At 32.2% G+C, this 13330-nt stretch overlaps 1 protein-coding gene across 36 annotated transcripts in view; it reads right to left on the reverse strand.

Moving 5' to 3' along the window:
* The window catches only part of PICALM (phosphatidylinositol binding clathrin assembly protein), a 97292-nt gene that overhangs the window by 22740 nt on the left and 61222 nt on the right, over positions 1-13330 (reverse strand). For 12 of the 36 annotated variants that reach the window (XM_081537001.1, XM_081536995.1, XM_081536990.1 and 9 more), the window contains exons 12-14: positions 11749-11852; positions 6612-6761; positions 1102-1209 (exon numbers count right to left, since the gene is read on the reverse strand). In XM_081537001.1, the coding sequence (XP_081393127.1) occupies positions 1102-1209; positions 6612-6761; positions 11749-11852 (362 nt within the window). Of the gene's footprint in view, positions 1-1101; positions 1210-3938; positions 4020-6611; positions 6762-11748; positions 11853-13330 lie in introns of all 36 variants that reach the window. The other 24 variants (XM_081537015.1, XM_081537009.1, XM_081537002.1 and 21 more) reach the window with 3 other exon arrangements.

The raw sequence follows: 13330 nt of genomic DNA on the forward strand, positions 1-13330 counted from the left end.
GAACCACTAGCTTATCTCTTTTCTTCTGTCTAAAAACAGTCTAAATTATACCTAAGAAATAGCTAAACTACACTCTAGTTGCACAGAATCATGTAGTAAACTAGGACATTGCTTAAAAATAAAACAAAATCCCTTAAGGTTCTCTCCTGAAGGGTAAAAGGTAAAACAAATCCAATAAACCAAGCCACCAAACGACTCAATAGCATAACCTAGGAATACTAGAGAATTTGAAAAAGAAAGTCACCAAAAATGGGGGCTTATAAAATATGAACTGGTTTCTATATCCTTTATCCTTCCTCCCAGTAAGACAAACTCAAGAGGAAAAAGTTTAATACATCAAAAATCATTGTAAACCTACCAGTGCACAGAAAAAAATGAATTCCTAGTCCGTACATATTCTTTATAAACTTGCTTCTTACTTTTGTATAAATACTTATGATAACTATTAATAACTGTATACTATGAAATTAAGACTATCTCAATATGTTTAAATGGTTTGAATTACTACACTTAACACCCACGATTAAGAACATAATTTAGTGTCAACTTTATAGGAATTCAATCTTTACAAACTTCAAATTAACAAGATACTAAATGGAAACCTAGCTCTATAGGTCTATAAAGCTGTCTTAAGACAAATGAACAAGCATACTACAAAATGATTTAAAAAAAAAAGCTCCTGCACCCATAGCTCTGATATTTAATTATTCCAGCTGTTCACTACACAGACTATTTCAATATATCAAGGTACCACAGGTAATACTGTCCTAGTTTTCAAAAAAGCCAATTTCATTTCAGTAAAAGAGCATTCTACACACGGTCACTAGTAATTGAGAACTCTAATCTAAGGAAAATATCTTTTTTCTCTCTCTTAACAGCTCTGGGAGAAACAGAATCTTCCCAGATTCAAAACTGCCACTAAGAAAAGAATAAAGGCTAACAGTCGCTTGAAATTTTCTTCCAGTTGTTGAGGGAGGAGGACCACTTCTTTGGCTATCCTAACTCCATCTATTGACACATGTTAAAAATATCATTATCTGTCCTTACACAGACTCTAAACTAGAACACCAGAACAAAGGTAATAAAGTAATTTTTTCTTACCCCCAGAATCTACAGTAACGTTGGTAGATTTATTTCCAAACACAGATTCAAAGTCAACATTAAGGCCAGCTGAAGGATGTGGCTGTGCAACTGGAGAAGGAGTGAACCCTAAGAGAAACCAAAATGCAAGAAGCTCAATCTTTAATAACTCTACATTTATAGATATCTAATAATGATGACAATAGGATGGAAAAAGCCCTAAATTCCCACAACAAAAAACAAAGCAAACCCTTCAAGCAAAATGTTTCCTAGACTACCACATCTCTTTGTGGTGATTACATTTTCCAAAACAAAATCACCCCACTGACTAAGAAAATAAAAGAGTAAGTAAAGTTGAATTACTAGTTTCATTACAAAATAACATTTTTGCTTATTTTTTACCTTAAATTTTTATGCTAATGATCTTTAAAAAACCAAACACATCTAAAATTCTAGGATTTTACATGAAACCAAAATTTAAAGGATTATCTGGGAATAAAATAAGAATTCTGTGGTGTTAAAAAAAAAAATAACTTAGTATCCCAAAAAGTCTTTCTCCCTCTACCTACTCACCTTCCATATTTCTCTCCTTCCTTCCTTCAATGGTTAATCAAAAGCTATATGGTTTAAGTTCATTTGCGAAGTAACAGGACTCTTAAAAGTTATAACCCACTAATCCTTATGACCCCCTTGTGTCCAGATGTTTTCTGAGTATTAAAAAAATAAGGCTATTTTCAACCACCTTCTAAGTTCAACTTAACTACTTACAAAAGTGGGGCTGCAACATATGTAATCAAATACACTGATTTAACTAACTATGCTGAAACAAGAACATAAAGGGAAAATTTATTCTTTCCTGTCAATGTTACACTGATACTAGTGGCATTCAGCCAAGACATCCAGTTTATATTGAAACCAGGTAATGCTGAGGTAAATGTAAGATTTTCAATTGTGTCAAGTTTTATTTTTGTGAAGTAAGGTTCTGAATTTCTACAGGCTAACTAGAAGAATTAAAATCATCTAGACCTACTATGGCTGTCACATGACTTAAGGCACCTTCAATCACTGAGTATATATTCAAGTAGAGAACAGCCTAGCAAGGATCACAAAGAAGGAATTCTTTTACTTGCAGAAGGCTGGAATAAATGGCTATAATAAATTCCTTCCTTGTGGAAGGAATTCTCTTCCATCTCTAAATTTTATAAACTCATAATGTTAAAAAGTTTTAAATGTCTGGTATTAGAAGATTAATAACTATATTAGAGAGAAATGAAACTTTTGAGCCCTAAACATAGACTCTTTCTTCCTGTCCCATCTTTCTGCTAAAGGCAATTTCAGTCTGTAAGAATCTCACATTGAACTCTTAATGTACATGACCAGGATAGAAGGAAGTATAATAATGCTGTACTAAAAAGACTGATATTAAAGAAAAAGGGAAAAATTAGGACAAGATTTGGTGAGAAGTTCAAGAAGGTCCTCAAAGTCAGAGAAGCCAGAAAGGACTAATTTTTTTTTATTAAAAGTGACTCACACAAGCTGGTATACATCAATGATACTACTGTAAAAGTAGCATTTTACATCAGAGTATGAATATTCTGTAGAGGCAAAGATTTTTAAATGTACAAGTTTGATCTTATCCCATAATCATTTAGCCCTTAAAATACTCTTAACTCAAAGACACTGACCATACAATGCGAATACAACACTATCAAAATAGAATTACATATACTGATTTAACAGCTCTCTGAAGTACACAAACTGTTTAAGAAATACACCACAGGCTTGCCAGTTCTTCTCAAAACTCCTTACAAAAGGAACAGATGTATCTACTCAAGAAAGACAAAAATCTATTGTGCTTTATAATTACATCCCCATGCTACACCATTACAGTGTAAGAAGCTTACAGTGTTCTTTAAATCATGGAAACAATATCTGAGCTATGGTATCATTTAATAGGAAAACAAAGGGAACAATAATTTGTAACTAGGACAATATATCAAATTTCTATTTTCCTCTGATATCCTGTCCCAAATTCTTTCTAGAATTTTGTTGATATCAGAGATGAGCCTATCCTTCATAATAATACAAAACAACTTCATTACTTTCTATAGAGAGAGGAGTCGTCTCCTGAGGTCCCTAGGGACACCAATCTGTGAAATTATGATGTTACTGCCTAAAAGTATAAAAGAGTTGAAAAGATACGAAGTAATCCAGAGCTAGTACCTCAAATCTTAACAGCTTCGACTAGCAGAGGGAAAAAAGTAAAAGGGAAATTCTTAATAAATTATAACCAATTAAAATAAATAAATTTATATTAAAAAATAAATTATAATAGCTGATTAGATTGTCAACCTTTAATTTTTAAAAGTGACTTAAAGCAAAGTTATAAAATATCACCATTTCAAAAGAGACGATTCAGGGATCCCCTGCAAAAGATGAATAGGCTCAACAAGTTAAGGTTAACTTGATGAAAACTGAATTGCCTAACTCTTTCATTTCACAAAACCCAATGAAAAGTCTGTCATGGGCCACTTGACAGATTAACACTTATTAATACTGTACTGTAGGAACAATCTCAAGAGGAAAATAATAAGCTGACTGAAAGGTACAAGATGAACAAGTGTTGGGGACAGAAAGGCAGGCATTCCAAACAACTCCGAGAAAAATTGGCTGGGCTGTTAATAGATTTTGGTGGTAGTTCAGTAATAAATAAGCCTCATACTTTTTTGAGAAAATAACTCTACTATTTATTAAACCAAGTTATTTTTTTTCTTACCAACTCATTTTAAGGAAAACAACAAAACAAAATCCCTCTTGCATAAACAAACTAATAAATTTTAGAGATTATTGTTACCTACCTCCAAATAAACCAGCTACAGTAGAAGGCTCATGGCACATAAGGGTAGTATTACGATAAGCTTGAGTGCCACAAGAAGTATCTGACAAGGCATATAAGGGAGTAAAAGAAAGGATAGGAAAAAGAGAGAAAGTGAGGAGGAACAGCTAAGAGTGGAATGGAGTAATTAAAAGCAAAAACAGGAACAAACAAAAACAAAAGAGAAAACAGAGGAGTCCAAGCTCTTGGTGTTCTTTAATTTACAGCTTACTAAAAAAGAAAAAGCACTTAAGGCTCCATTATGAGTACTATATTTAAAACATGTAAATAATATGCACAACAAATTTTAAAAAATAACTAACACTGCATATCTTTAGATGAAAAAACATGAACCAGCTGGCTTGTAAGCCAATACTAACAAGTCTTCTAATGTTTTCTGCAGATGAGGAAGGAGGCCTCGACAAAGTCACAAAAACATGGCATGGCTGGGACCACAACCCACTCACCTGACTTACACACCCCAGTTTCCTTAGGGCTTTAATGAGGGCAAGCTACAAACTACACTGAGAACCATATCAAATCACCTACAGTATTTACTACCTGGCTCTTTACACTAAGTTTCCTGATCACTATTCTAGAGCAGCATGATCCAACAGAGCTTTCTAGTAACAGAAATGCTTTATAAATCTGCACAATATGCAGATATGTGCATACGGTACATTATGGCAGCCACTGTGCCACTGAAGAGAGGAAATGTGTCTAGTACAAGTGAGAAAGAAAAATTTTAATTGTATTTAACATTTAATTTTAATCAATCAAGCTTTAAAGGATGACATGTGGCTAGAGGCTAATTAGATGATGCAGTATAAGCAATGACACGCCTTGGGTGGCCCTTTCATGCTCTTACTACTGAGTAAGAAACTACTGGAAATTTTATCACACTACTGTACTTCTTAGGAACTTTCAACTTGCACTGAAAGACTTACTAAAAGGTCTCTTCTACGACAGGCATCAACAAACTATAGCTGCTTGTCTTTGTAAATAAAGTTTTATTGGAACACAGCCAAGCTCATGTGTTTGTATCTTGTCTATGGCTGTTTTCATGCTATGTCAAGGTTCAGTAGCTGTGAAAAAGACTGCGTGGCTCACAAGCCAAAAATATTTACAATCTAATAACCTTTTAAGAGAAAGTCTGCTGACCCCTACTCTAGATTAATGCCTAACTGGTTTATATCAGTGGTTTTAATTTCCCCTTCTGCACTCACTTTCATAAAAAAAAAAAATTTAACAATAAGTTTTACAAAGAAAAGAGTATCTAACAATCCTCTGTAGCAATACAAAGAAAAAGTATTTAACAGTAAGTTAAGTCCCCTGTGGCTTCAGGGGACACAGATGTGACATCTTGAAGCCCATGCACTGCTCTGACTTATAAGATGGAAATATATAGCTCAAATCAAAGTCATATCTGCTTCATATTCTCAAACTAAGGGAACAGACTTAAAAAGATACAGTCATATTTACTAAATACATACCATGCATATTCAGTAAATATGAAGAAAAGTTACAACCTGTAAAAGACTGTAGACAGAACACTTCAAAGATAACTCTTGTTACCCCTTATTACCAAGCAAAAAGGTACATCATTTGACATATTTCTAAGAGTAACAAAATGTATAATTTAGTTTCAATTGCTTTTAATCTAATTTTTAAATGTATTACAATATAATAAAGGAATTACAGCAACCAAATATTACACTTTAGAACTATTAGACTAATTATGTAATTACAGCACCTGCCTTGAAAACTTTCTCAAACCTCCAACTACTGCTTTCACACTTTCCCTTCTTCTCTCTCAGATACAGCTAACACAATATTCAGAATGTGGCCACATGCTCTATCTAGGGTACATAGATGACTTTATGCATGCTGCTTCAATCAAAGATTTAAATTTGTGTCACCTTACGCTGTATCTCTGAATTGAATAAAAGCACTTTCATCATCTTTTAAGGGGGTTTAGAATCTTTTTAGCAGGATTAAAAAACATTTATTTCAGTTTAGTATATATTTAAAAACTTACTCTTTCTGGTATAACTTTGGTATGAAATTTTTTTTTAATAGATTTTTATATCACAATTAAAGCTATTCAGTCAAGTTGCTTTTCATTTCCTATTTTTCATTTACCTCCAGACTAACAATGAAGTGAGACCCTTAAGATTAGACAGAGGGTATGTATAGGTTTTAGACAATATAAAATTATATCATTATTTGAAATTAAAAAGGGGAAAAAAAGATTAAGAAAGCTACTAAGGGTGATAACCACCCTCTCTCTCAAACAGAAAGGGAAAAATATAAGCACACATAAACGTGTAAGTAAGTTCAAGAGATGTCACTCTTCAACCAACTCTTATAACCAACTCTCTGAACTAATAAACAAGATGTAGCATGTGATGCTACAATATGACAGAGAACAAAACAAAATTCAATTTCAAAGGAAATTTTCTTTCCTAAAAACGCATCAAATAAAATCAGGGATACTAGTGTAAAAAAATCCTCACTACACTATTGCTAGTTTATTTTAAAATTTGTTATTAAAATCTGAAGTAATTATTGCAGTGCTTTAAAAATAATGGATACGTTAAAAAATACTTAGGCAGTATAAACATTAATTTGAAAGAAAGGTTAAATGGTACTTTACCAACAAACATTTCATGAGTAGGTGTCCTAGTAGTAAAAGTGGATACATCTGAAGAAATAGGAAGGTGAACATCACCACTACTTTTTGTGAGGAAAGGATTTAAGCTTGGAATGGCATCATCAACAGCATCTACAGTAGCAGAGAAAGGATCTGTGCAGTCCAAGTGCATTACAGCAAAATGAAGAAAGGAAGTAAATTAATTAGTATTGTAATTAGTCAAAAAAGGCAAAGTGAAAAGTAGTAGCTATTATCATTATTAATTCAAATGCAAATGATCAAATCTAATCACCAAGATGGAAGAAATGCATTTAACATATTTTAAAATGAACCCTCAGAAAAAAAATACTTTTGTGTCCATAACAACAGCAGCATACTAAGGATGGATCTGCTCTACAACATCAGAAAGACAACAGTCAGGCAGTTTAAAAAGAGAATGACAAAATGTTTCTATAAATGAGCCACCTAACCTGAACCGTGTTCCCCACCCAAGATGGGAGTGTATTGGCTCTGGTGGCATAGCTATGCATACTTAAATAATTGATATAAATAACTGATATGAGTATGGAATAAGTAGTATTTCAAAAAGCCAAAAGGAGGAGTTTCTAACATGTCCATATAACTCTTGCACAGGTTCAGATGTAGGAAACAAAAACTAAAGATGAAGCAAATATCTAATGATGGAAAAAGTGATTTGGGAACATTAAGAACAGAGCCAAAGACTGGCCATGCAGTAGACTGGGGTCAGCTCTGACGGCCTGGCTCTAAGTTTCAAAGCCTAAAGGATTTGGCAGGAATAACAAATGTACTGTTCCCTACTAGAATGTGTCAAATACATACTATAATCAAGTCCTACAATTGAAGTCATTTTAGAACCACATATTTACTGTATCTATTCCTCATTCAAGATAACCAACATTGTAATGACTGAAAGCCACTCATCATTCCTTAAGTATGGGGAGAACCAAAAATAAGAGCAGCAAAAATAAACTGTCATAATTTTATCTAGCACAACTAAAAATGAACGGTACTCCTGTCCTTCAACAAGTAGCCTATTTTTGTGTATTCTAGTTTGCGGTCCTAACTTAAGAATACAGTATTCAGCACTATTAATCTACTCTAAGACTGTAAGACATAACAATAAGGAGGCAATGGCCTAAGGAACAGCTTCTGCATTACAATACAGGCACACTTTATCCTTAAAGTCAATAAACTGAAAGCTAGTGTTCTGCAAATCATGCAACTGTAACTTCAAAAAGAAAAATATCAAAATAAAATTGAGGTCACTGTATGAAGTCTTAGAAACATACCAAAACTCACTGATACACTATTCTAACTCAAATGATCATAAACATCTTTCCCATCCCTCCAACTCAATAAATGGAAAAATGGGGGGAAAGAATCAAAAAAAATAATTCAGAAACAGAAAGTAGAAAAGAGTCAGAAATAAGATTCACTTTTTGTACTAAAATACAAACGCAATGATGACCACTCTAACTCCTTCTTGTGTAAGAAAGGAGCTGCATTAAGTTTATCAGTTCGGTTGAAAGTATTACTACTACTCTGAAATATCTGCTAGTGGCATGGAGTTTTTAAAGCACGTCATACTTTGTTGGACAAGTAAGTAACACAAAAACTCTCTCTAGTTGTCCATGCAGAAACAGCCATGAGAGAAGTCATTAAAAAAGAATATACACATTTCTACAACAGATTCATTAGGTCTATGAGAAAAGACATGTTTAGAAAAAGTTACTAGTTATCTGCTACTCTGTTGACTGATACTTTTTACCTAAGCACTTAATGTCTATCATTTCCTATTATATGAAACATCCTAAAGAAGAGTATCCAGAAAAATGTAAGTTTAGATCAATCAACCAATAAGAAAAACCAGCTTTTAATCTACCTTGACAAAACACTTCTACTATGGTATAGTAGATTAACATCATTTAGATTTAATTATACCATAAAAATTAATTCAAATTCATTAAAGATAAAAGATAGTAATAATGTTCCAGCTATTCCAACTTAAACTTTATCAGCCTGGCAACTCTAAAATTCTGCATATTTTTATTAAATACTTTTTTCTATTATTTTTATCATTATTCACTTGCAAGTTTAATTTTATATAGAAAAAATAATCCAAAAGTTAAAGATTAAAATAGTACCAGTCATTTTTTTAGTCTTGAGATAAATATCTGATATCTACATTTGCACAGAGAAAATTGAGTGTTTTCATAATGTGTTTTTAATGAGTGTTTCCATAACGTGTTTTATGCCAGCTGAGAAAGAAACAAATTAAACTTAAGAATGGGTCATTCTTTTTTGCCTGAAATAAATTTTGAAATCTTGCTTAAAATATACAACAGTGTACTAAGCTGAATATAATGTGTATCTCTAGATTTGCTGTAACTCAAAGTTTTTAAGGTGGTGAAAACTGAAATCTCAGCTATTAGTATTCAATAGCGATTGTGTGTTTCGACTCCAGACCATTTCTTGAAAAATCAAAGGTTCATTAATAATGCAATGAAAGAAACAAGCGAGCTTGTGTTCTCTTCAATGTTCATTTTTAGGTGTAATCTTACTTACACACCTCTCATATAAACAGGCAAATCTTACTTTCTCTTAACTGTTTATCACTAACCTAGCTATGATTGGAAATACACATCATTTCTGTGGTGCTTATGACAAATAAGAACTAAATTAAGTACCAAATCTGTTGCTGATATTCATTTTCAGCAAATGAGAGCAAGAAAAGCATTAAATAACATTGTAGAATTATCAAAAAAATCTAATATTTGTTTTGTCACATGCTATAAAAGCATGATACAAAATGCTACATATTTCAAATGTTCAGGTAAATGGTTAACTTCAAAAAAAGTACCTTCTGGAATTTACTGTTATGATCAAAGCTTTATATAAAAGACTTATTTATCTCAGTAACTTTAATTTTAAAAATAAAGGAAAATATCTTAATCTGAATCTCATGGATATGAACAATACAATGATTAAGTATTAAGAGTTCTTGGCTTAAAATACTCTTCCGTTATCTCTTTATGCATAAGTCAAAACTTTGAAGTTATTACCAACTCAGAAGCCAAATATAAGACAAAGTTTCATTTTTCTTAAATTGAGGGGCTTATATAGTAAGATCACCATGCTTTCCTCATATATAACTGTAAGCTTGTGGAAAAACAGTAGTCAATTGCTACTGCCTCTGCTCCCAACTAGATCTTATACCTGATAATACTTTTTTTAAAAATAATTTTTACAGTGCCACATTTAGATAGCAAGCCTAATGTTAAAATATGGGGGAAATTTTGACGAAAACAGTACATAAACCAAAATAACCTAAAATAGAAAAATAAAACACAATGAAATGTACTCCCCAACATTCTATTCACAAACTGCTATTGGATAATTCTTCTAACAGACTATAAAACAATTTTAACATACTGAAATTACTTAAAATTATTCTCCCACAGTAATAGGCTATCTGCTTTCATATGTGAGTTCAATGATTCCAAACAGAAACTTTGATTTGTCATTGCTACAACTGTATCCAGATAAAACTATTGCCCAGTTCAGTTTCACTAAGATGTTATATTGTTCTAAGTCTTCTGTAAAATTTTTCATCTCTCCAGTAATACAACTTTTCAGTCTTAATTTTAGAAAAACTATAGTTTGTTTTTTTAAAGGTAAGCAAACTAAAACTGCTTGAATGGTCATGTTAATCCTATTAATAACATTTTTCTAAAGCAATTCACAATAAGCAGGAAATAAGCATGTAAATTTTGCCAGATTAAAAATCCTAAAACTGTAATTATCATTAGGCTATTAAGAAATTCCTTTCTCTTAACCCCTAATATGCTGTCTACAGATCATTTAAATAATTCTAAAAAATTCACTGACTTTGAACTAGCTTAGTACTTTTAGAAATTACTCCCAGATCTTAAGATTTAGCTCAATTAGTTTTTAAAATAAAGTGATAGCTCACAAAATTAATCTAAAAACCTAGTATTTTAGTGTTTTACTATTCCTTTTCCCTGTTCTGTCTTGAACCAGAAATAATCTGCCCCCTAAAAAGGAAAATGTCTACTGACTCAACAAACACTTACAAAGTACCTGCTATATACCAAGAAATGTTCTAGACATCACTCAACAAAATATTTTAGAGCTCCTCCCTTGACATAGTTTACATTCCATCATATAAAATTGAGTCTTAAGAAATAACTATTAAAAAACCCAAAAAAGTTATTAACTCAAATTATTAAAATAAAGAAAAAAGTCTAATATATCATAAAACCCCACTAGAACAATGAATCCCTGCTCTGAGAGGTAAGCCACTCAAGTTAGATTTTACATGTGAGCCAGCACAAAGTTTAAGGTAGCCTGTCATTCTCTAACAGTTTTCTAGACAATGTCCTTTCTCAGAATATCTTTCCCTCTCATAAAATTTTTTGTGTTTGTAAAATAATATTTACATAAATACAAACAGAAGTACCAAAACCAAACAAAGGAAATGATTTGAAAACATACTAAATGTCTAACTTAAAAACTGACATGGCTTGCTCTTCAAAGATGCTGGGTCATGAACATAATATGTTCACCTTAAGGTCAAAGAACTACTCAAGGGCAGCAAACTTTCCTGTTGGTACTAGGGGAAAATTCTTTGAATACTAAAATCTAAATTAAATGAACATTTTAAATATAAGTAGCAAAAGTTTGTCATGACATTCCTCCACAGAAGATAGTGCACTGCCTGATAATACTACCTGAATTTAATTAGAACTTCATTAGATGAGTTTTCCCCTCTGCAAGTAAATTTTCCTCTATACCAAAAGTAAAATATTCATTATGTATTTCTGGGTAATAGAATAGAAATTCAACATTGAAAGAATTATTTCACACTTAAACATATTTGGTCCTTTTTCATCTGCATTAAATCTCATTTCATAATTTAACTGAACATATATTCCAAAATTGTATTTATTAATAAATGAAAATGTCTTCAAGGGGCAAAACAACTTCACTGTCATATTAATATTTTTCAAGTTCTCATGTGTCAAGTGAAAGCAAGTAAATCCCACAAAATGGGGAAGGGAGATGCCTATACAACATACAAAGATTCATTAATGCTTACCTCCCCATGTACTTGCTACCTGAGAAGCAGTTGACATTGGAAGTACAGATGGGTGAAATGTTGGCTGCTGCAAATCAAGCAGATCATTTGGTAGCTTTGATGTGCTAGAAAGATATTTTGAAAATATGATTTATTTATTAGACTTTGCTGTATTAGTCACTCCTCTCACCCATTCCACTAAATAAAAACATTTTCTTTAAGTGAGAAAAAAGCCCCAATAATGTAAATCTCAAAAGGAAGAACAGTTTCAGCAAGATACTGTTACTGACAAGATACATGTCCCTCATATAACAGCATATTTTAAAGGAGACCTGGAAAATGATTCAAGTACCATATCTTAAGTTTAGAGAGGATTCAAATAATAATAGCAGTTTTGGAAAGAATCAAGATCTTGCCCAGGAAAAAACTAGTCTCTTTATTGAAAAGAACCTAGAACCTAAACAACATAATTCTAAATTATGAAATACATGACAATTTTTCTCAAGAAATGTGTTTTTTAATATTTAAAGGACTCCAATTACATTTTCAATACCAAAACTCCCACAAAGTAAAATACCTATTAACCTTACCTCTATTGCTTCAAATATCAAGCGTATCAGTAATACAGGGAAAAAATTATACATGCATATACGATATAAACTTGTAACACAGCCACCTCATTACACAATACAACTTACATACATCTTACCATGAGACTTTTACGTGATTAAGAAACAACTCAAATAAGATTCCAGTTTCTAAGAATTGAGGCATTATTTGTACCTCAGCATAGTTTAACTTACACTTATTCAAAAATAAAAAGTTTTGAAGATGTATCTTTTAGATGTAAAACATAGTGTTGTAAGTGATAAAAATACAAATAAATTTAGTGCTTTGGGGAAAAATACAGACTATGCAGTAAGTGTTACATAATAGGCTGTAAGATTTGTCCTTAATTACTATTAAAAAGGTGAAAATGTTGAATGTATGAAGTGAAATAAAAATGTTAGATCTTTATCAAATGATTTGTTTTATCCTCAAATATTAAACATTCTTTTCTATTTACCCGCATCCTCCTACCCTGCTTAGACAGGCTTCTTTCTAAGATCCTTAAGAGAAAAACTTAACACTCAATGGGTTTGATGTTATTGGGGATTAAGGAGAGTATTATACAAAAATCAAAACAAACAAAAAGACAAAACTGAAAGAAAGAAAAACACGTAACTAAATACAATATCTACTAAGACTTTTGGGAGCAGGCAGCAGTTGAGTTAGCGAAAGTTACACTGAACTGTGACAGGAGTAGGTAAGTGGAAGGGAAGACCATTTAAGGATAACTTAACAAACAGCAACAACAAAATCAAAGAAAAACAAGCAAGCATCACTCTCCACGTGGCATTTACCATGCACTAACCACCGTGTCCATGGGATTAAACCAGTCAATCCTAACTAAAGAAAATCAACCCTTAACTTTCATTGAAAGGACTGATGCTGAAACTCCCAATACTTTGTCCACTTGATGCGAAGAGCCCATTCACTAGAGAAGACCCTGATGCTGGGAAAGACTGAGGGGAGGAAGAGAAGAGGACAACAGAGGATGAGA

The sequence above is a fragment of the Giraffa tippelskirchi genome, chromosome 10 (assembly GCF_054371585.1).
Source record: "Giraffa tippelskirchi isolate mGirTip1 chromosome 10, T2T-mGirTip1v1.2.pri, whole genome shotgun sequence".
NCBI lineage: Eukaryota > Metazoa > Chordata > Mammalia > Artiodactyla > Giraffidae > Giraffa > Giraffa tippelskirchi.